Source organism: Gymnodraco acuticeps, unplaced genomic scaffold (assembly GCF_902827175.1).
Source record: "Gymnodraco acuticeps unplaced genomic scaffold, fGymAcu1.1, whole genome shotgun sequence".
Lineage (NCBI taxonomy): Eukaryota > Metazoa > Chordata > Actinopteri > Perciformes > Bathydraconidae > Gymnodraco > Gymnodraco acuticeps.
In genome coordinates, this window is record NW_022989858.1 from 132,886 (window position 1) to 157,415 (window position 24,530).

General features: G+C 40.6%; 1 protein-coding gene across 1 annotated transcript in view; it reads right to left on the reverse strand.

The window, feature by feature from the left end:
- Positions 1–24,434, reverse strand: part of cables2b (Cdk5 and Abl enzyme substrate 2b) — a 42,958-nt gene extending 18,524 nt beyond the window's left edge. The window contains exon 1 of the mRNA XM_034240238.1: positions 22,441–24,434. Coding sequence (XP_034096129.1) covers positions 22,441–23,024 — 584 coding nt within the window. The 5' untranslated portion in view covers positions 23,025–24,434. The remainder of the gene's footprint in view (positions 1–22,440) is intronic.
- Positions 24,435–24,530: the final 96 nt, after the last annotated feature.

Here is a 24,530-nt window from a genome sequence, read left to right on the forward strand (position 1 = left end):
ATGGCGACACATTGGAAAAATGTATTATATAAATCAGGACCTATCTGACCAGATTTAAGTAAACACAGACGAGACATTCAATGCCGACTCTTAGTGCTTGGACCATATATTGTAAATACGTAGTCAACATGACGACGTCTGTTCGTGTGTGGACTACGGCTTTGAAATCTTGTCATTTTGGCCGTCACCGTTTTGAGTATTGGCCTTTGCCATCTTGATCTTTTTTTACAACCAAAAGCTTAACATTTTCAGGTGACTAAATTGTTGTAATTAAATTGTATAAAAGGGTGAACATACTGTAATAAAATGTTAAGATAAAACCAAGCAAACTATCCTGTCAATCACAAGGTAGCCACACCCTGAAACATACAGAGCTTTAGGACTATTTTTACACTGAATGGATCCATCCTTTACAAAACTAACAGCATGTTTAATTGAAATAGACTTTAGACTTAAGACCATAAACTTATTAGGAGTATGTTTGATTTGGTAATTAATTAGGTGAAGAGCCTTTACTTTTTCTCATAGACTTCTAAACAATCTTCTTCATTTTGCGCCCTGGTTAGTCTCCCCCCGTTGTGAAGGCAAGTTTAAAAAGGCACGTCTACATTGGCTTCCCTTTTCATACCTACAGGTTGATCTGGCTCGTACCAAACACAGCCCCACTCACTTGGTTACAAGACTGAAGACTGAGCAGTGTCCTTCAGTGCTGCACTAATTTCATTTTCCAACTCATCTCATGTCAGCAACAAATCACAATTAGGACATAACAACATGTTGGTTAAGCCCAAAAACAAACACCCACACCCCCTTAGGATCATGCAGTTCTTCAGCAGTGACTGACATTCAACAGGATTGGTATATAATAGCAAATGCTACACTGTCTGCTATCTTCGACTTATTTTCTTAGCTTGTATGCTTATGTTGTTAAAACGCTGTAATCATAAACATCAATACATTCTAGATAAGAGTGCCAGACTTGACGTCAGTGTTTTCCCAGTGTTCCTTGAACCTGTCCCAGTATCTGAGCTGTGGATCTCGGCCTCATTATCTGACCAGTGGCACTTTTCCATGAGAACCAGCCTGCTACATCTCTCTGGGATGTTGTGGAAAGTTTCCGTTCTGTGGGAACGGAAAAATCCAGTCTGCTCTGTCCCTCTCGAGCAGGATGATAATGATTGGTGTACGGATACCCTACTTTTAGACTTGGGAAGATATTTAGTAAATATATGACATCATTCTTTAAAATAAATGGTATACCTGTGCCATTAGACTTAAATTCAACGGGCCCAAACACAAATAGCAAAGCTTTCAACACTGTAGTCACATTAGGGCTGAGGACCCTTTCTACAAAATGACAACAAAGGACACACAAGGCTTGTAAGAGCTCTACCTTCCGGAAAATATTGAGGTTGCTTTCCAACAAAAAAAAGCATGAATAAATGTATAATGATAAAAAAGGAGATACGTTTCTTCCTGAAGGTATATACTGTTACCTTAAAAAGATCATCAATAATACCTACAGTATTTAATTGCAGTACAATTACTTTGACAGTCTAGAATCAAAATATAATCAGAAACTATCACAATGTATTATTGAACATTAAGCTTGTCGGCACTATAGTAGCTACATTTAGCCTTATTGAAGGTACAATAGTCTGAAATGGACACTTTTTCTCTTTTGGTACATTGTGTTTGTACAACTTTTAATGCTACTTTCTCTTAATTAATATACCTGAATACTTCCTGCGCCACTGACTAATAGTTCTTGATTTAAATATTAAGGAACACACCACTGCTGTATGTTTCATTATGACAGTATGATTTGAAATTCAGACAGCAATGACTTTCAAACACCAGCTCTATTTAAGGGACCTATCATGCAAAATGCACTTTTTCATGTCTTTTATACATAAAGATGTGTCCCCGGTGTGTCAGGGAACTCACGCAGCATCAGAAAATAAAACCCTCTCTCTTTTCCTCCGTACCCAAATCTCTACAAACGGGGGTACAACGGAGCTGATCCAGTATGCGTCCGATATGACGTAATATCGGAAATGTGGGCTGGCTTTACACCCACGGCCCTATCAGAAAATTGCTATCAGAAACAATGCCTGACTGTTTTGGACGTAATATGGTCGGTGTATACATTAGCATCGCTAACACTCAGAGCTAACCTGTACTGGAGAGCATGTGTGTGAAGAAGCAGGAAATAAAAAGGAACTCACCTTGTGGTATAACCGGCTAGAGAGAAAGCCTTTGAGCTCCATACTGTTTCAGAAATAATCCTTGGTAATCCATGATATGGCGTTTCATCACGGCAGTATTTAGTTTAGACAGTAGCTGCCGGGTTCCGCATGAGCTCAGACCCCTCCTTTTTTTTTTGTTATCAAATTTTCTTTTTTTAAAGCTTTATACCCAAAATCAGCACTTTTGAAACAGGAAGTGAAATAGAGGGATATGAGGCATGGCTAGAATGGGTGATCTGTTTGGTATTTTGAGCAAAACACTTCATATACATGTTTTTTATATATTTGTATACTAGGGCTGCACGATATTGAAAAAAACTGACATTGCGGTTTTTTGTTCCCCTGCGATATATATTGCGGTTTTTTTAACCTGTTAAGCCCCAAGGTCCCGGCGGGTACTTTACTTTTTTTTTCACGACACTGTGTCTCAGACTCTCAGGGGATCTTAATATTTAAGAACCTATTAATGTGTTATACCAGATTAACGGAAATAATCTCAGCTAACTGACGATACAAACCATGTTTACCAAAACAAAACACAAGTCTCATAAGAAGCATCTAAATGACCCCTGAGCGAAAAATGCTAACGGACTTTGGCACAGAACTCGAGATAAAAGATACCCTTATTAATTATCGTAGCTGCACATACAAGATATCTGATTAAAGCTGAGGTTCCACAGATTATTTAGGTATATAGTATCATCACTGATACCTCATTCACACCAACGCAACTTCGGTTCAAGCTCCGTGCTAGAGCTTTTCAGGTTCAGAACCGGTTCTTCGGTTTAGCTCCGGCTCTTTTCACACCGCCCAGAGTCCGAATGGTGCTGCGTCATTGCGTCATCGTTTGCGTCATGACGTAACTGTTTACGTGCCTGCTTCAAAAAGCCAAACCGCGCGGAAACCCCTCACAGCTGACACCGACAACAACAACAATGGCCGATTGTGCTCCAGCTTCCTCTGTACCTCTTCGGAAGACCAGATTCCCAGTAAGTAGTAGGTCTCTTCAGTGGACCACTGCTGCTTGTTAAGTTTCTCCATCATTGTGTACAAACTGGATACAACGCCGGCTTTTTGTTGTTGTTCAGGAGTTGATCCCGCCCCTGCCCCTGCCCCCGCCTCGACGTAAGTGTGACGTATGTTTTGCTTTTGCTCTGGCCGGACAATTTTTTGGTGCTTGAAACTAACTGGATTCCGGAGCTAAGACGCTGCTCCGCTGCGGTGTGCAGAGAAAAACCCGGTGCTTTTCAAGCTCCAGCTCCGAACTGGCCCTGAAACACCGTTGGTGTGAATGAGGTATGAGTCATCCGAACTCGCGACAGGGGAAGCAAACACAGATGCTTCTGGTCTTGGGGCTCTGGCGGCAGTCTAATACACACATTACCAAATAAGGAGTGAGAGTGACACGTAGCCAAAACCGGAAGCTGTACTCTGGTGGCTACCATTAGCAGCTAACTTTTGTGCTCCGATTTTTACATACAAATTGAATTATGGATTATAAACAATTGCTTCAAAGCCACAGATACATTATTAACCTATGGATCAACCGATTCAGCCGCGTTTTTTCTCGTTTTAATGCCATTGAACACGTCTTTTGATCAGATTGACAGCTACGGTGAGACAATCTCCCGTAAAAGCTCCGTAAAAGGTACGTGTTGTGATGTCTGTGTTTGCTTCCCCTGTCGCGAGATCGGATCGCTTAGATACTATACTTAAATAATCTGTGGAGTCTCAGCTTTAATCGGATATATTGTATGTGCAGTTTCGATAAGTAATAAGCAGAGGTGGGACCAAGTCATTGTTTTGCAAGTCCGAGTCAAGTCTCAAGTCTTTGCGCTCAAGTCCGAGTCAAGTCTCAAGTCATTGTTTTGCAAGTCCAAGTCAAGTCTCAAGTCAGGATGGGCCAGTTCAAGTCAAGTCAAGTCCTAAACTTTGACAAAACGAGTCATAAACAAGTCATTATGTGTTTTTCACCAAATGTAATGACATCGATCAACAGAATAATACTTAATAATCAAATTGCTCTTTATTAGTCACATTAATAATTTAATGATCCATTTTCTCTCTGCTGATAAAGTAACGTGTGTTTTTCTAATTTAAGAGGGATCAGTAAGGTAAGGCTACCGTGACGGTTTGATTCAGAAGGAGTTTAATGGATAAGATCCCTGATGTTGAGGTAACCAGAATGTTTATTTCTACTGTGTACAACATGTTATAAGGGACCCACAATCTATCTTTATGCAAGGGATAATGTGCAGCGAGGCGGTCTCTATGGGGAAAAGAACACCTGAATCTAGATCCCTCTGCAGGTGGTACTTTAAGTATATTTTGATGCTAATACTTTTGTACTTTTACTTGTAACATTTTGAATGCAGGACTTTTTATTGTACAGGGTTCCTGCAGGTTTCGCCAACTCAAATGTAAGACTTTTTAACACCTTTTTAAGACCACTTTGAATAGAATTTAAGACCTATTTCACGGCAATAAAGTATGAAGGAAAATGTATATAAAGAAGAAATACGTCCCATAATCACTTACAAAGTAAATGTATTCATGTTCAACATAAGAACAATGACTGAACACAACAGCGTAACAGTACAGAACTGTGTTAGCGTGTTAGACAAAAAGTGTGTGTATGTGTGTGCGTCTGTGTGTGCTTGAGTGTGTGTGTGTGTGTGTGTTAGGGCTGTGCAATTAATCATATTTTAATCGCAATTACGATTTTGGCCTGCCACAATTACGAAAACAACATAATCGTAAAAAACGATTATTTTGCTTTGCTAGGTTGTGACAGTGCACTACAACATATTTGATCTAATTCATTTTTTAGTAATGTATCATTTATTTAATTAATTTTTGTATTGGTTTTTCAGTTGAATTATACGTTCAGGGTAATCAACAGTTAAAAAGATACTGTTCAAATTATTATCTGTTTTAAAGTTCAATAAATGGATGTTTTCAAAGTCAATGAATAATCATATTTAATAATCGTGATATTAATTATTGACCAACATAATCTTGATTATTGCCATAATCGAGCAGCCCTAGTGTGTGTGTGTGTGTGTGTGTGTGTGTGTGTGTGTGTGTGTGTGTGTGTGTGTGTGTCTCTGAGAGAGAGTGACAAGAGCTATATTCAGAGCTCTGCTGCCTTGGCTACACTATTTCATCGTTGCTGTTGTATGATTGGTGTTTAGCTACGGTATTTAGCGTCTACAGCACCTCCGCTTTTAGGGTTGACGTAGACCCAAACTTAGCCCGGAGGTCCCCCGGTGTTGTTGCGGGAGCTGCTGCATTAGCTGCTGCTGCACTAGCTAACGCTGCATTAGCTGCTGCTGCACTAGCTAACGCTGCACTAGCTAACGCTGCACTAGCTAACGCTACATTAGCAAAACAAACACTAATTTATTTTGCAAAAGGTGCAGCGGGCTTCAAACACGTTCCCTCCACTGGTTTCAACCAAGCACTAAATTAGATGTTTTCCAACCAAATACGGTTGAACTTACACTTCCCCATATTTATTTGTAAGTAGATTCGAAGATAGGCTACATGAGCTGAAGCTTGGTTGCTAGGTTACTAGCTGGGTGTTCTCCAACAGGGCCGGGGGAAACAAAGTTAGTGATTACTGGTTCCATGTTGATTTAATTCAATACAAATTGTTGGGGGGAACTGAAAGGCTATTACCGTACTGGTTACTTTGCAGCCCGGACATTTCCCCCAAAACACATTTAGACGCTATCGCAACATAGAAGTACCTTTCAAATCCGATAATTTTTAAGACCTTCTGAATCATATTTAAGACCTTTTTAAGGCCTTCAATTCTGATTATCAAATGTAAGACTTTTTAAGACTTGTTAAGACCCCGCGGGAACCCTGATTGTAACTTTTTTTAATTGTCTGAACTTCTCCCACCTCTGACAATAAATCCTGAGTGTTTACCCTGCTCTGAAGGTTATTTTCATTTTACAAATCCTGCACTCAGCTTTGCTTTCTCCAATATCATTGAAAAGCAGCCAGATGCTGCTTCTTTTTTCGGTTTTCGCTCATTTCTTGACTTTTTCCGACGCGCTTGCATTTAAATCCGGCTCCCCGTCTCCCCGTCGCTCTGCACATGCTGTGCCCCCACCCTTCTTTCACATAATGGTATGATCCTAGTGTGTCCTCGCATATGATTGGCCGCATGGTGGCCCAGCTAAATAAAGACCCGCCCCTGCCTGCAAGGATTCTCAGCAAGAGTAGGAGCGGCTGAAGATTCTGCTTTCCCCGACGGGAGTCTGCTCTTCTAGCGGTAGCTCGCGATCGGCGTGTTGGAGACCTCTGAATTAAAGTAGCAAGTCACCTCAAGTCAGAAGGCTCAAGTCCAAGTCAAGTCCCGAGTCATTGGTGTTCAAGTCCAAGTCGAGTCGCAAGTCTTTTGTGATGTTGTCAAGTCGAGTCTCAAGTCATAAAATGTGTGACTCGAGTCTGACTCGAGTCCAAGTCATGTGACTCGAGTCCACACCTCTGGTAATAAGGGTATCTTTATTTTGAATTATGTGCTAAAGTGCGTTAGCATTTTAAAAAAAAATGAATAAAACCGCACGTCCCTGCGGTGTGAATATCGCGCATGCGCATATCGCGGTTATCGCCATGACACGGTATATCGTTCAGCCCTATTGTATACATCTGAGACCTATGCTATTGCCTAAAAATAGCATGATAGGTCCACTTTAAATTGAACAGGAAATCAGGGCCAGCTGCAGGCCTGTTTTCTGGGGACAGAAGTGATGGATCTTTCTGGGACACAGAGTCATTTTATTCTGTTTGAGTCATGAACAACGACTAATAATAGCCGGTGTTGTTTTATCTCAAAATAGGGCCAACATAGTCTCACAGAAAACTGTATGATTCAAATAGTTTGAGATGAAAAATATTTGCTGGATGTTTTTATTCTGTACTTTTATGGCCTGATCTCTCCTGTTCCCCTTTTCTTCTCATGCTGCATTTTCTGTCTCTGGCTATATTTTATTCTGTCACATAAATAACATCAGAACATCTTGTTTTCTAGTCTGTCTCTGTAAATCTGTAACTCTGATAAATCTGCCAGCAATTAAAGCTCCACCAGATATAAAGCTGATTTTCGCTGCTTCCACTTGAGGTTTTTCTACTTTTTATGTGCAATGGGTATTAAACAGTTGCTATGAGAGGCATTTAAATAAAAACACATATACTATACTCCTCAATTTGAGCTAGTCTGCTTCCTGATGCATTTCATTAGTCCTACTAACAAATCAAACCACAAATATATCGGATTTTCATCCTTATTACCTGGACAATTAAAGTGGACTCAAATGCAGAGTTAAATATAAATAAATGATGTCAATGCAACTCTATCATCTGCCTACACTTGTGCATTTCTCTTTCTCTCTGCTGTGAGCTTCAGATCACGTCAAACCATGCACAGTCTGTCACATCACTACAAAGAAAATGTCAGATTACCCAGGAAGTCTGAAAAACTCATAATGTAATTAGTGCCAATTTCAGCTCTGAGCACTTTCTGCATCCTCATCACTCCCTTCCTTTATCGTTTCAAACACATCTCACTTTATTTTTAAATCACAAGAGTTGCGAAAGGCAGCATCCCCATTTTTATTAAGGCCTACTTAATATGTCTCCAAATCTGTAACCACTCTGACGTAATTAAACTGGAGTATTGTTGTTTTAGGAAAGTTGATTATCTTACAATAAATGACCCTATATCTATCCCCCTAACGTGATCATCATAGCATTCTTTAAAACCAGATATAAATTAAGAGTGACACTATGTTAATGATCTCCAAACCCAGACACAGCAGCGTGGGCGTCATACCAAATATATTATGTACTGAATAACTTTCTAACCTCTTTGTCCTTCTGTGTCCTGCTTTGTCCGGAAGGATCAATGATATTTGCTCTAGTTATGTATTGAAGAGCTGCTTCCCCCTCATACAGCCTCCACTGATCAGAGGCAGAGTGGCTTAGCTCAGCGCTCAGCACGCTCAGCACACACACACACACACACACACACACACACACACACACACACACACACACACACACACACACACACACACACACACACACACACACACACACACACACACACACACACACACACACACACACACACACACACACACACACACACACACACACACACACACACACACACACACACACACACACACACACACACACACACACACACACACACACACACACACACACACACACACACACACACACACACACACATTACTGTTTCTTGTCTGTAGGGACAAATCAATATTAATGAAGGTCCTCTACCATGTTTGCTTCAGACACACCTCAAAATGAAATGGGTTGTTTCAGTAGCAAAATGTATGCATTGTTTTACCCACTGTGAAGAACTGAAACCCCTTATACGCTGAACCAGAACATATTGAGTCTGTCTGCTTTGTTTGAGTTATACACCATGGTTTTTTCAGACCAGCTCACCTTCAGCTGAAGCCAGGCTCGGACTACAAGAGTTTTGAATCGATTTATTTGTATACTTTTTTTATGCATACATGCACGTCGTTTATAGCACAAATATTGTTTTCAAAATCCTCATATTAATGAGGAGGTGACCAATCTAGTTTGTTTGATTAGAACTGGTAAAACAGACCTTATTACTCGCTGCTATATAACATGTGCAATATTATTATTATTATTAATAATATGCTATGATAACGTATCTGCCACTACGTTTTATTTTTTGCACTACTAAATACTGGTAATAATAATTACATTAATTATGTGTCTGTCTATGTTCCATGTTTTCTGTAGATATTGAGTTGCTCTTTTTACTGCACTTTTAGTGTACAGTTTTACTATTATGCTGCTGTGTTTATTGTATTTTGTAACTCTGGCACAACAATTTCCTTCGGGGTAAATAAACTCTTATCTTATCTCTCATGTTATCTAATTAAAATGATCACAATACGACCAAAAGTGAACTATCTACTTTTACGTTTCTACGTTTAGAATTTCTTTTTGCTACAGAGAAAATGTAGCTTTATTAAATGTGCACTTGTCTATAAAAACGTCTAAGTTAAAGTTAAGAATTATTGCATATTTATAATCTCACATTCACAATAACATTATACCATGGTTAAACCGTACACCCCAGCGCGTGCACTACGCTCTGCATCAGCCAAACGACTCGTTGCGCCCTCGCTGCGAGGGGGACCCAAGTTCCCAACGGCGAAAACACGTGGGTTTGCTATCCTGGCTCCAAGATGGTGGAATGAGCTCCCCATTGACATCAGGACGGCAGATAGCTTGCACATCTTCCGGCGCAAACTGAAAACTCATCTCTTTCGACTCCACTTCGAGCGATAGAACTATTAACGAAGCACTTTTATACTAATAAAGGACTGGCTTTTCTAAAGCCAGTTGAGTAGCACTTGAAATGTTTTTTCTCTATGAAACCTGATGTACTTTTATGATTCTGTTTTCTTCAAGTTGTATTTTGTTGGACGAACGCACTTATTGTAAGTCGCTTTGGATAAAAGCATCAGCTAAATGCAATGTAATGTAATTTAATGTATACCAGTGGCGAACCGTCAGGGCCTTCAAGGTATTCAGAGAATACCCTGGAACACTCAGATAAAAGAAACAAAACATCGATTTAATTATATAACTAAAATGTATATAAAATGAATAAATGAGAATTGTATCCGTGTTGTTGATCTGTAAAATTACATTGTTACGTTGATTTGTTTGTCCTTCTCGGACCACGCACTACGCATTTCAGTGGGTTTGTGTTAGAAAAATGCAACCAATCAGATCTTGTTCTGGGTCTCTGGGTAGAATATCCTCAACCAAGGTATTCTACATCCTTGATCGAATGCCCTGGCCGTTGCACTGAATGAGAGCGTACGTTTGGACTGACAGTTTGATCAACTAATCATATATTGATTTGTAGCCAATGGGCGTATTCTTTCAGAGTTTCCCTCTAGAAGGCCCGCTAGTTAACTGGCTCGAGACAGAGGATCTATATCAGTGGTTCTCAACTGGTGGGTCGCGACCCAAAAGTGGGTCGCGGACCCGTTTCGAGTGGGTCGCGGACCCGTTTCGAGTGGGTCGCGGATGTGTGAGTGAAGAAAAAAAAAATTGGAAAAGAAAATTGAATTTTTTATTTTTATTTTGGGGGAAAAAAGTCAAACTTTTATTTTGAAGGCCCAATTTTCTAACGCTGTGCATGCAGTAGGCGTTGGATCGGAAGTACCGGAGACCACTAGTCACGTAGTAATCATCTTCTCAATAAAACATCTTTGCTGATGTTTTTTCGAGTCTTCTGGCCAATCAGAATCAAGATTGTTGCCTGAAGTCCCCACGGAGAATAACTTTGCGGTAGAACTATTCTTTATACATCCATGGGTACAACTTCAGATAAAAATGAACAAATAATGACATATGACCCCCGGTTTGATGATTGACAGGTCACAGAACAATGGGGGCTATCTACCCTTACCCACAAAGTAATTCACACAGACCATCTCCTCTTTGCTCTTCTCTCTGTGAGGAGCAGCAAGCTGTCAGAACAAAGTGAAACACAAACAATGGCATAAAATGGGGATGGGTTTTCAGCATGTGTGCCTTTTTATACAGTTCAGCTTTGATTCCATCATCTCATAAACCTTTTTAAAAGCATACTTTAGTTCTGTGAAGGGATATACTGTACTTCACTTTAATTAATATTGTATGCTGAAAAGCGTATATTACAGCACGATTTTTTGTTGAATAGATTTGAGTGCTTCAAAATGTTGGGTCGCGATTTATTGACCAAGTAAAAAGTGGGTCCCGAGGCCTGACCAGTTGAGAACCACTGATCTAGATGAAAGTCACGAAGCAATTCATGCCGTGTTATTGTTTTTAACGTTAAAATGGCACGGGCAACAGATGAAGATGATGTTGTTGCGGAATTGTTGTGAGTACCCTTTTCAAGATGACAATTCAGTGAAAAGACGGACATTATAACGGCGGGGGGGCGCGGCGGCGGGGGGTGTGTGTGTCTAGTCTACAGAAGGTCCAGTTGCGATAGACACGGTTCGCCACTGCATTATACAATATATACACTTAATGCTTTATTACTAGGGCTGTCAGTCGATTAAAATAGTTAATCGCGATTAATCGCAAATTAATCGCACATTTTTTATCTGTTCTAAATGTACCTTAGAGGAATATTTTTCAAGTTTTTAATAGTCTTAGTATCATGTGTGTGTGTGTGTGTGTGTGTGTGTGTGTGTGTGTGTGTGTGTGTGTGTGTGTGTGTGTGTGTGATGGATCGTTGGAGCTATGTGCAACTCAAGGCATATGCTCGAACGGGAGCTGCCTGGACGCTGCAATCATGTTGCGCACTATCCGTGCTGAGTGTGCTGACTTCTCGTACAATGTCCCACTGTCTGGCTGCCTGCATAAAGTCAAGTGCTCGGCGCAGTTGTGGCGAAATGTCGCTCCTCTGTTTTCATTTAAACAGCTCCATATCCGTTAGCGCAGCTAGCTAGCACCAGATGCTAACAACAACAATGCACGTAAGGTCTCTCTCTCGCTCGCTCGGGCCACACATACACACACCCTCCCGGTCCTCCCAATAGCCAGTCGGTGCCTGCCGGTGAGCGTGGAAGTGTGGTCTGCCACAAGCGGGCAGCAGGAGCGGGGCTGTCAGCATCAGCTTGTAGATGGTATTTTAAACTCGATGCGCTCTGAAACTACGGGGCGGCCGAGGACAAAAAATACACATGCGTTAATCGCGTTAAAATAATTAGTGGCGTTAATTTTTTTTTGCGTTAACGCGACAGCCCTATTTATCACCCTTATATATTCGTACCCTTTTTGCCCTCTATCTGCACTGTACTAATGTGCTGTAACGCCGTAAATGTTTCCTCTGTAATAAAGGAATCCTGATTCTGACAAACTGCTTCGGGCAGACAGGATTGGGACCTGATTTCACCTCAAATTGGTGACCCTCAACCCTTTTTAAAATCAAAAGTCTTCCCGATGGACTGCTTGTATGACCAACAGTCAGGCTCTTAGACGATCAAATGGATTTTTGTGATGTCCAAAAACTTTTAGTCAGCCGTATCAGCAGTTCAACAATCCAGTCAGCCAAGCGGCGGCTGTCAGAATAGGTTACTTTCAGTTCATAGAAGAATTGCACAAAGCTACCTTTCTCTCTTATTGTCAACACTGTTGATGACGTACGTACCAGATTGATTAAAAACCTCAAGTATCATCTCAGCTTTAAACAGATCTGCACAGAGAGTTTTAGGGAAGTAGTGACTCTTAATCTGTAAAAGTAGTGCTCTGTCAATGTCTCTTTACCTCTCTTTCTTTCTGTGAGAGATCCCAGACACACACACACACACACACACACACACACACACACACACACACACACACACACACACACACACACACACACACACACACACACACACACACACACACACACACACACACACACACACACACACACACACACACACACACACACACACACACACACACACACAGTAAGAACAGTATGCCCTCTCCATAGATTACATGGATTTCACACTGAGACACACACACAGTTTTATATCTTAAATCATCAGATTAAGAGACTCTTCTGCTTCTTCCTAGCAACAAAAGAAACCTCCTTCATTACACACGAGTCATTTTCTCCGTGTTTCCTTCTTCACATGTATTTCTTAATTAAAGCACAAAAAGGCGTTTTTTACTGTTGATGTTATTGGTGGCTTTCACACCTAAAATACTTGGTTCAGTTTAAATGAACAAGGTGCTTGGAAGGTTTGGTTTGGGGATGTTTAAAAGATGTCAGTCGCACTGTGGTGCTTCCGTGTGTTTTTTTTGTGGTGTGAAAACAACCAGATGGTATATATTATATAGGTTATGATTTAAGCATAATTTCAAAAGCTAAAGTACTAATAAATCCATCTGCTGCCTGTGAACTGTTCAGGAATCAATGGTATAAACCATCTGTAAATATATTTAAGCAACACACAAATGTGAATCAGAAGCAGTTCAAACTCAAATGTGTTTCCAGAGAATTCCCACATTTGAGAGACTTTTTTATTGATAAATGACTTAATTGTCACCGTTAGAATGTTGGTGATTATTTGTCTATTGATTGGCCAACATACTGCTGTATCTCTGACCTGTGTGTGACTGACAGACACCAGACTAAGCTGCACCTGCAGAGTGTATCTGTGATGGATTAACATGTATAATCCAGCTCTGTTCACACAACTATTATAATCCTAAAGTGATCAACCTGAGTAAGGTGTTTATGTGACGGACCAGAGCAATTCAACCTGGTCAATGGAATTATCAGTTTATCTACCGTAAACACGCTGTATCAATATGAAACGAGGTTCAGATGACTTTATTAGAGCAGTAGTGTCTCTTTATCAGCCTGTTGGGGACACTAACACATCCACAGAGAACATTATTCTGAAAACTGGATGTGACTGATAAGACTATACGTCTGAGAAGGTGTGTGTGTGTGTGTGTGTGTGTGTATGTGTGTGTGTGGAACAGTGATGTGAGTAGAGCAGAAGTGTCCCTTTATCAGCCTGTTGGGGACACTAACACATCCACAGAAAAGACTGGATGTGACTGATAAGACTGTGCGTCTGAGTAGCTGTATGTGTGTGTGTGTGTGTGTGTGTGTGTGTGTGTGTGTGTGTGTAACAGTGATGTGAGTAGAGCAGAAGTGTCCCTTTATCAGCGTGTTGGGGACACTAACACATCCACAGAAAAGACTGGATGTGACTGATAAGACTGTGCGTCTAAGTAGCTGTGGGTGTGTGTGTGTGTGTGTGTGTGTGTGTGTGGGGGGGGGGGAACAGTGGTGTGCATCTGGCATCTAACTAGACCACACATGCACATTGCGTAGATTAACCTTCAGAGTCAAACATGGTCATGTTTTGTTGTGTAGATAATCATAAGCACATTTTCCGTCTCAGCAGATTAAAACAGTTGGCCTTGGTTAGCTGGACGCATTTATGAGCCTCGATGACATCACATATGATCGTTTATGCAAATAGAGTCCGACAACAGAATCATAAAGTGATGCTAACACCTTCTTTGTGTGACTGTGTGTAATAAACCAAGAGTAAAATAAAGAAATTAATTAAACAGTGACATCAGTTTAAACAACGTTCCAAATACTTTCTGAATGATCTGTTCAGTTAATAGAGAGGTGAGGGGGAAATGCGTCTCCTTGATTCAGCCACATTTTAAAAACATAGTGTGAAGTATAGCTCTGAGAGAAGAAAAGAAAGGGATGGATCATGTGTGTGTTATGGGTGTGGAGGGAGTGAGAGTGGGGTTCAGCTCTGTTGTCATTGGAAAGGCATGCATATTTATATACACACACACACACACACACACACACACACACACACACACACACACACACACACACACACACACACACACACACACACACACACACACACACACACACACACACACACACACACACACACACACACACACACACACACACACACACACACACACACACACACACACACACACACACACACACACACACACACACACACACACACGATGTCAGTCAGATGTATCTTCTTTGGGTTTGTTTGTGTGTGTGTGTGTGTGTGTGTGTGTTTTCGTCCATAGGGTGTGTCTAATCTGTGTTTCATGTTGAATCTGATAAGGGTTCTACTTCAGGCAACCAGTTCAGTGCAATGTTTCCAACTCGCATGAATTCAGTTTTGACAGTGAGTTTGAGAGAAACAGGGGAAGGAGTTTGACGAGAAATACATGAACAAAATCAAGAGGAAATGTCTCTGCTAATGCACGTGTGTTAGACTGCACAACTACGCTACTATTGCTACTTTAGTAGACAAAACACTGCTTTACAAATACTGAAGCAGTTGTGTGATCACAGAACATGATGCTGGACATTTCAAGGTTGATTTAGCCTGAGCATGGTAATGAAAAACATAAATCTGTCAAAACTCTATCAAGGTAATTGTTTAATTCTGATGGTAAATACTTTAGATGTCCAATCAAATCAAATCAAGTTTTATTTATATAGCACATTTATAAATGATTTTTGGTCGAGCCAAAGTGCTGTACATAAAATAAAAATAGCCTACAGTAGAGACACTTTACAGCAAATACAACAGCACAGATTGTTCAGAATATCAGTATGAGAAAAACGACACCCTCTGTCCTTAGACCCTCACATCGTACAAGGAAACACTTCCAGAGAAAACCCACAGTTTAAGGGGAACATGGGAGAAACCTCAGGGAGAGCAACAGAGGAGGGATCCCTCTCCCAGGACGGACAGACGTGCAATAGATGCCGTGTGTAAATCCAAGAGATAATACATTTTACAGCATATAGACCGAATGTTAGGAAATGCATGTGTCTGTAATAAGAAGATGAATCCACGAGGATGTCAGCTACAATCCTGTGGGAGCCATCAGGGAAGCAGCATGACGAGACCCAAGGCAGGACCGCAGATGACCTAGATGATCAGTATCAGCCTTTGTTGTGTCATAACAGTTGAGCCCATGTGTGAGGTGGAGAGATAAAGAAAAGCGAAAGATAAGGAGAAGAAAAACAAACATTGCCCATTATTGCCGTCTTTTGGCAGTTCACACACCAGGATGTGTTGTTTTATGAAATCTGAAAAAAGGGAAGTAAGATCAGATCAAGTGGCGGACAGATGCATCCTAATGCCAAGTGTGAACAGACTTAAAGCTTTCCAGTGTTGATCAGAGTACAAAAAACGCATGTCAACGTAAACTCTATGTAGTAACTTGCCTACATCTTTCTGCTGGCAGCAATTAAGTAATAATCAGGGGTAAACAATATACTCTACATTTCCATTTGTCCGTTTTCAAAAATACTGACCTGAGATGTATGCGACTATAAATGTGCAAAAAATAGAATGAATATGAATTAATACATTTTTTCACAATACAATTCAACTGTCCAGCTTTTGTGAAGCTTGTGATGATCAACTCCTACACAGACGAGTTATTGTGCATTTGTCTTCATTTGATAGAGGTTATTTATGGATTCTAATTGTATGATTTAGAAATTAGAACTAATTCTACACTGCATTTCATTCTAACAATTAACTTTATTTATATATATTTATATCTGATTTAATGTTTATCAGAGATGTGCAAGTCTCCCTTCAGGTGAGAGTGCATTAGATACACTATTTAACGTTTGGGGGTATTAGTTGAGTTAATGCAGCTCAGCAACAATTGAAGCATGGTCTTTATCCACTTCAAGACACTGGTACTTGCTTACCATGCTGCGAATGGATCTGGCCCTTCGTACATCCAGGACATGGTTAAACCGTACACCCCAGCGCGTGCACTACGCTCTGCATCAGCCAAACGACTCGTTGCGTCCTCGCTGCGAGGGGGACCCAAGTTCCCATCGGCGAAAACACGTGGGTTTGCTGTCCTGGCTCCAAGATGGTGGAATGAGCTCCCCATTGACATCAGGACGGCAGATAGCTTGCACATCTTCCGGCGCAAACTGAAAACTCATCTCTTTCGACTCCACTTCGAGCGATAGAACTATTAACGAAGCACTTTTATACTAATAAAGGACTGGCTTACCTAAAGCCAGTTGAGTAGCACTTGAAATGTTTTGGCTCTATGAAACCTGATGTACTTATATGATTCTGTTTTCTTCAAGTTGTATTTTGTTGGACGAACGCACTTATTGTAAGTCGCTTTGGATAAAAGCGTCAGCTAAATGTAATGTAATGTAATATTGTCCATACTGCAGGTAAGATGCTGGAGTGTGTAGGAGCTGGTTCTGGTAAATTAATGATGTGACTAAAGAGGATAATGCTGTATGCTGGAGATGTTCTGCTTATTATAACACCAGTTTCTCATGTGGTCATTATTTACTTAGTAAAGCTTAGTCATGCTGAGCCAAACTTCTTCTTCCTCTGTCTTTTTTTAGGTTCATCGGACATGAACTGCTCTTACGTTTTCCCATTGGCAATAAAGGAACCCCTTGAGAGGCTGAAAGAAACCTTGACGCAGTCTTCTGGGCCTGATGTCATCAGGGGAAATGCCAAATTCAAACCGGGAACAACCCTCATAACGTCAGTCGAGTCCTCCACAGTCTACTTCACTGAGTCCATGAGGTCATTCGGGGAACACATGAGCGTCACAGAGGAAGGCCAGCCAAAGTACCTGACCGGGTGTCCTCCCCTGGCTGACAGGTGTGTGTTCCCCTGGCACAGGAGCAGAGCTCTGCGTCAATCACAGACTGAACAGTGCATGGTCAAAGATTAACTTTAATCAACCGTCTGTCCGTCCAATCAGTGGCTCATGGTGACAGAGGTTATGTTTTTGGTTGAGTTTGTTGGTTTGTCAGCAGGATTATGAAAAAAACTGATGCCTTATTTTCATTAAACTGTTTTACTGTTGAAACAGCCTCGGTGGAGGTCTGTGCTTCTCCGGTGCCCTTTCAATATTAACAGTATGTTTCCATGGAGCTCATACTAAAGCTGTACCACGCACACTTCTGCACTTTTAATTTGACAGACCAGCTAGTCAATGTGGTCAAAACAGATATTGGTACAGCTCATCTCATAATCAGTTTAAGTTAGTTTGTGGTACTTCTCTTTTCAATTTGATAGTGTATTACTTTTATGATGTTTACAATGTATTCTGCGCCAGACAAGGTGGTGCAGTTCTGATACAGAGAACTGCAGACAAAGTAACATAATTACCGCTTAAAGATTTGATTTTCAAACATGAAAAGTGGCCAATGCAACTCAATTGTGTATCTCATTGTCTTGTGTTGACAGTAAGATGTTCTCTCCTGACCCAAAATGCAGAACCAAAGTGCACGTGTGTGTCCTTTAAAGTGTTTGAGGCTCTTGTCATTTTCGTGAAACTCCTGGATGTTCACTGTTCAGTTCAGTTGAAACATCACATTGTCCCGAAAATCTAAAAACAGACCGAGTACAACAGTGAATAAGAACATCCTGCATGTCTCATGAACTGTGAATTCTCTGCTGTCTCTTTCCAGCACCTCTCTCACACATGAAACCATTACATAACATAACATCACGGGCTTCTTGTAAACTAAACAGCCTTGGAACTGATGCTAATGTGTTCATGTTGACCTCATTTGTGCAAACAATTAAAAGATACAGATTTACTCGAGGTGGAGAGGCTCGAAGTTTTGAGCCAATTTGAGTACTTTACCAGCCAAGTGTTCTGACTCTCACAAGAGCATCAGTTAAACAGCTCAACTGTGTGTGTGTGTGTGTGTGTGTGTGTGTGTGTGTGTGTGTGTGTGTGTGTGTGTGCGCGCGTGTGTGTGTGTGTATTTCAGTGCGTGTGTGTGTGTGTTTATTCGTAGGCTAATGAAGCAGTTGTCTGGCTGATTAGCTGGTTGGCAGGACTTCAGACACTGAGCCTTGTTTCAGACAGAGAGGCTAAACAGAGCATGACTGATGATCGTATTTGACGACGGGCAAACTCATCACACCAGGAAGTGTGTAGGTGAGGAGAAGGCTGCTGTTAAATTCAGCCGCTGCAGTCACAGTAACCACAGTAACCACAGGAAACAGCCACAGAAAGACCTTTAGCTCAAATTCATTCCCAAATCACCTTCACATTTCAAGCAGCTAGCTAGGTCTTTAGCTTAAAGGTGATAGCCTTATGACTTTCTTAGAGAACTGGGGTCAAAAGTCAATTGGAGTCAAAGTATTTCAACATTAATAAATAAGTATTGCAATGAAAACCAGCTGCTGTAATTATGACAGAACTGAGTCCTTATACCATATTCATGTTTTATGGAAATTAGCACATTATATTTGAGATTGTTATCCAGAATGTAATTATATGCCAAATTAATAAATCTGCAATGTTGTCGGCCTATATTTCCTGACCACAATTATATTTCTATATGCACGTGGTGTACACAAGTAGAGACAAGAAATTGCAGTTTAGAAATATGGAAATAAGATACAAAACCACCATTTCCTTATTGTATAATTATATATATGTACGCTTAAATAAATATGACAATCATTCGATGGTTCTTGTTTCTTAAATAAGATAATATCCTGCTTTTACTTCATTTAAATCACTGTATATTGAACATCTTTGGGATTTTGGAATGTAAGGAAACAAGTCATTTAAAAACTGAAACTGTGATGGTAATAATATATATATATATTTTTTTGCATTTTCTGAAATGTTATGCCCTCACCCAATATTTGCTCTATTTATAAAACCTTTGAAGTTCCTCACACTGAAAATTATCCTTGTCATAAACCAATACATCGTTTTTGAACCACATTCATTAGAAACAATGACATGAACCACCTTGGCATGAATGACTGTAGCATCACATTAACCAGACACAATGAAGTCTCACAGCAGGAGCTGCGGAGGACAGGTGCCGCCGTCCGACTGCTGAGCTTTTATCTGCCGCTAATTACCCGGCCTGTTGTTAGGTGGAAATAGGTTAAGCAGTGTTTATCTCTGCGGGGCTGACATTCTCGGGGTTTGATACACTGCCAACATGGTGACTAATGTGATCCATCAGCATTCACACAACCACTGCAAGTCTGAACCCCTGCCAGATGGCTACGCTCCATACACACACATCTGTTATTACGAAACCACATTTTAACACACTTATTACACAACATTAATGAGTGTTCTACTCTCTTTCTGTTGCCTCTTTTTGATCTGAGACAGCTCATATCTTTATATCTTGAATTTCTAATCACAAAAAATACAAAGTAACCTGCAGTAAACACCCAAAGATCATTCTGGGTTACTATGCTACACCAAACAGATGATTTCATTTGGTCTGTTAGTGGGTTTTAACCGCCTCCAGGTTCACTTCCCCTCTACAAGCCACCAGTTACTCTGGCAGGCTACTTCTAAACATTACGTTTCCTTTTAGACTGCTTATACAACCAGGCTCAAAGTTAATACAGAGAGTACGATTGGTTTTATAAAGATGATACCTTTTTAAGATATCAGAAGAGGCCATTTCTTATCTTACCTATTCAAGCAATGTTTAGACTGATGAAATGCATGTTTTAGGACCATTTATGGTAGTAAGCTTAGAGAGTCTTTTTTGTTAGTCCTAGGTGTATGTTGTAATGTTACAAAATAATACATATCAATCTAGACGAAGTTTTAATACACACATTTTAAATACTATCTGCTTTGTTCAGCACCCCTAATCTCAAACTTCAGATAGATTATAAGGTTGTCCAATTCCAAATATCTGTTATTTCACATAATATGGAATTTTAACTGTTTGTGAATAAACCGAAACTGAGCTGTGGTTTCAAAGAGGGGAAGTGGAGGGACGTCACAAACATTTTGTTTTACCAGCAGATAGTGTTTAGCCCAACTATCTTATACATTCTGATGGTACTTTAATGTGTTTCTATAAGATAAGAGCGGAATCTGCAAGTAAACTATTATCATTTCAATGAAACACAGAAATAAGCCAAAATGCATATTCTCTGTATCAGTATACAGATATATGATCAGTACAGCCTTAAGTGTCATAGATGTCATATTTGAAATACAAAACACCAACAGGAGGAGTATAACACAAAACCATTCTTGGTCTATATTGACACAACAGTCGTAAGTTATGAAATGCATGCATGAAAGTATTTGACTGCAACAAAGAACACTAAAATAATCGGACACATTTGATGATACTGCCAACGTCAATAGTTCCTCAGATGTGATGACTTTTCTAATATAATGAGACATTTTAATGACTAAAAGATTAATAAAGAATACGACATAATAAAATAAGTCAAATAATTGTTTGTTGGACTTTTTCTAAAATAAATACACAATGAAATAACAGACAAATGATTTGAAACGAGACGACGTCTGATCCGAAGAAGAGAACAAGACCATAGTCACAATAGAAAATGGCACAGCACTGTAATAACAGTGTTTTACATTCAAAACACAATTAAGTCTTTATTCCACGAGGCTATACCCAGTGGTTTAACCGTTCGTTGCGTCTATCCACATAATTACTGTTTCATTCTGCAAGGACAGCATCGAGGGAAATGAGCACATGGGCAACAAGATCCCCGTTTACAAAAGCTGCCATGAATATTTTTCTTGTAAAGGTGATCCTGAACCTTTAATAATCCACTCCACCTACCTCCCAAATTCAACTGCCATTAGTCATGTAATTCCTAAGATCTTGCCCTCAGCCTTCATGACCTGAGCTTGTGTGGGCTGTAAGACATGCCTACAGTAGATGTTCCCTTTTAGCTCCAGGCAGGCAGGCAACAGTAAGAGTGGGTATAGACTATAGAGGATAAGAAAAGGTATTATTTTATAGAAATGTTGAATCACGACGACGGACACTATTTAACACTTAAACCTGACTATGGTTTGATAATGATCCTTTATCTCAAAGGCACCTTGATTTAAAGCATTCGATCAAGTGTCAAAGCGTCCCTCAGCACGTGAACAGGAGTGTTATTCTCTGAACCAGAGTTAAATTAGACCTGACCACCGTGACCCAGTCTAACTTTAGACAGTGGAGGAATGTCACAAGGTACTTTAACACAAGTATTGTACTTAAGTACTATTTTGACATTCTACTTGCATATTTCCTTTATGCTACCTGTACTTCAACTCAAGTACCATTTTCAATTCAGGACTTATACGTGTAATGGAGTATTAGTGTTTCTACTTTTACTAAAGTGAAACATCTGAGTACTTCTTACACTACTGCCGTGACAGGTGATGTGGGAGCTGATGACAACTATACCAGAAACTTTTAGGTAACATTGAGACACTCAAGCTCATCATACTGCTTTTTTAAGACGGGAAAGTACTCAGATTTTGTATTTAAGTAAAAGTAGTAATACCAGAGTGTATGACTACTCTGTTACAAGTACAGTAAAAGTCCTGCAATTAAAATGTTACTCAAGTAAAAGTACAAAAGCATAGGCATCAATACTTAGTATCGAAATTCAAAACTGATTATGCAGATTGGTTTAGTTAACATTGAGACATTCAAGCTGCAAACAAAGTTCAACGAAACAACAGTCTGACTCGGCAGTCAAGCCCACCAGATAAATTGACATAAACAAAGCCGTGTGTCACTCACCTCTGGCGCGGCTCTGAGGACACAGAGTTGCAGCTTTGTACCGACAGAAGTGTGGAAGACTTCCGCGGTCCCAAAGGCGACGGCAGGAGGCTGGCGTTGGACGGGGACGCGGAGAGCAGGTTCCCAGGCGAGGGGAGCAGGTTCCCGGCCGAGGGGACCGAGCCTCTGCGGCACTGCAGCAGCACCTCCGCGCTCCCCACATCGTTAAACCCCGAGTCCGACGGCAGGACTAGGATAGGCGGTATGTTCAATAGTCCTGTCCTCGGTCCCATGGAGGGATTGACGTTCCCGCAGCTCACTGCCGTTGCCAACCTGGAGAATGTTCCGTATCGTCCGCCCATCTCCGGGCACAACCCGGCCGCCGAGTCCGCTCCCTCAAAGTCGGTCTCTTTGTGGCTTCCTCCATGCTCGTCTGAATTACTATGCACTGGCCGTCCGTCCAGTGAGATGTTACTAAGAAATAAAAGAGCTGCTTGTCTCCGACGAGAGTTCTCCCGGTTCCTCCGACTGTGTTCCCTGTTACCGTGCGTCTTTTTGGCCATCATCGCAGCGCTGTGCTGGGCACAGGCAGCAGCCGCCGCCATGGTCTCCGTCCCACGGAGGAAGAGTCAAGTGGAGGATGAGCTCCAGACCTGCAACTGTCAAATCTCTTTTACCCGGCGAGACCACGTTACGCCCTCCTCAGATCTCATTGGTCCAGGAGGGAAACGTGTTGACGTATGAAGCTAGATATTTGACACGCTGTAACAAAAATGTAAAAAAATGTAAACACACTGATTACACATAGTAAAACGTACTATCATAACATATTTAATTTATTTAATAAAAATATCTTTAAAAAGTATTTGAACAATTGCATTTTCTTTTAACAATTTTAAAAGCAATACAACACTTTTTTTTTTTTAAAGCTGAAAACTATGTTTCAAAAATAGCCTACCATATGGCCAACATTTTTTTTACATGGGGAAGCCATGTTTTGTTTTTACCACTTTACCACTATCAGGGATTGGAGTAGATGCATGTTACCTGGATAACCAACTGTGATTAGGTTCGGCCCGTATGAATTGCAAGAGGAAAGGCAATTGGAAAAGGTCATTGCGATGAATTATGAATTGTATTATTCTTTAGATTTGTGACTATATTTGTATTCTTTGAAGTAGTGTTACTATAATTGTTCTGTTTTGCACAGTGCCTCTGTAAGTCCTGCAGTATCAGGGCTGCTGATGCATTACCTGAGCCATCACTGACAGCAGCTTTGTTGAACCCTCAGTGGATTTTCTCTGCACTGATCCCTGCAGTGACACTAGGCTGAGTGGCACCTGGCCAGCTCAGCAGGACGACCACACTGTGAAGTCTGACTGTGATCCTGCTAAATATAACCTGTACACACATCACTGTAATCCCAGTAAGGTGAGTGTTGATACTTTACATGCACCTCCTGAACCCTTTCACCTGCAGAGCCTCACATTTAACCACAACTGGAAATCCCAAAGTGACATCATACAATTCAGTTTGATCACACTGGAAAGTATTGGGTTTTTTTTATGTGCATGATGCTACATGTATGTTTAAACCATCCCTCCATCCATTATCTGCAGCTCATTATGTAGAGCATGGTTTTCAAAGAGGGAGGAGGGGCTTTGTATTCAGGCTCCAAACTATTTCAGGGGAGGCTTGGCTAATTGAAGAAAAAAATAGCATTGCTTATCAAAATAAAATTGCATAGAACAGCCTAAATGTGGATAGTTCAAGAGATAACTTAGTTTAGAATAATTGTACAGTTTTTTCCACTTCCCCAAACTCAGATTTAACACGTTGCCAGTCAATACAAGAGATGACAGACAACAATTCACACTCACTTTACACCTTGGGGCAATTTATAGTCACCAATTAACCAGACCAGAAACCCCAACCTTGCTGTTGATATACAAAGCTCCATAATAAAGCTTTTCTAGTAACGTTTTTAAGTTGATCTAATCACACACACACACACACACACACGCACAACCTTTGACCTTGAATCAAGAAATGGCTGCAGCCTGACAAAAACAATTCTGTCAAAACATATTTAGTATTTTGAATGTATGATG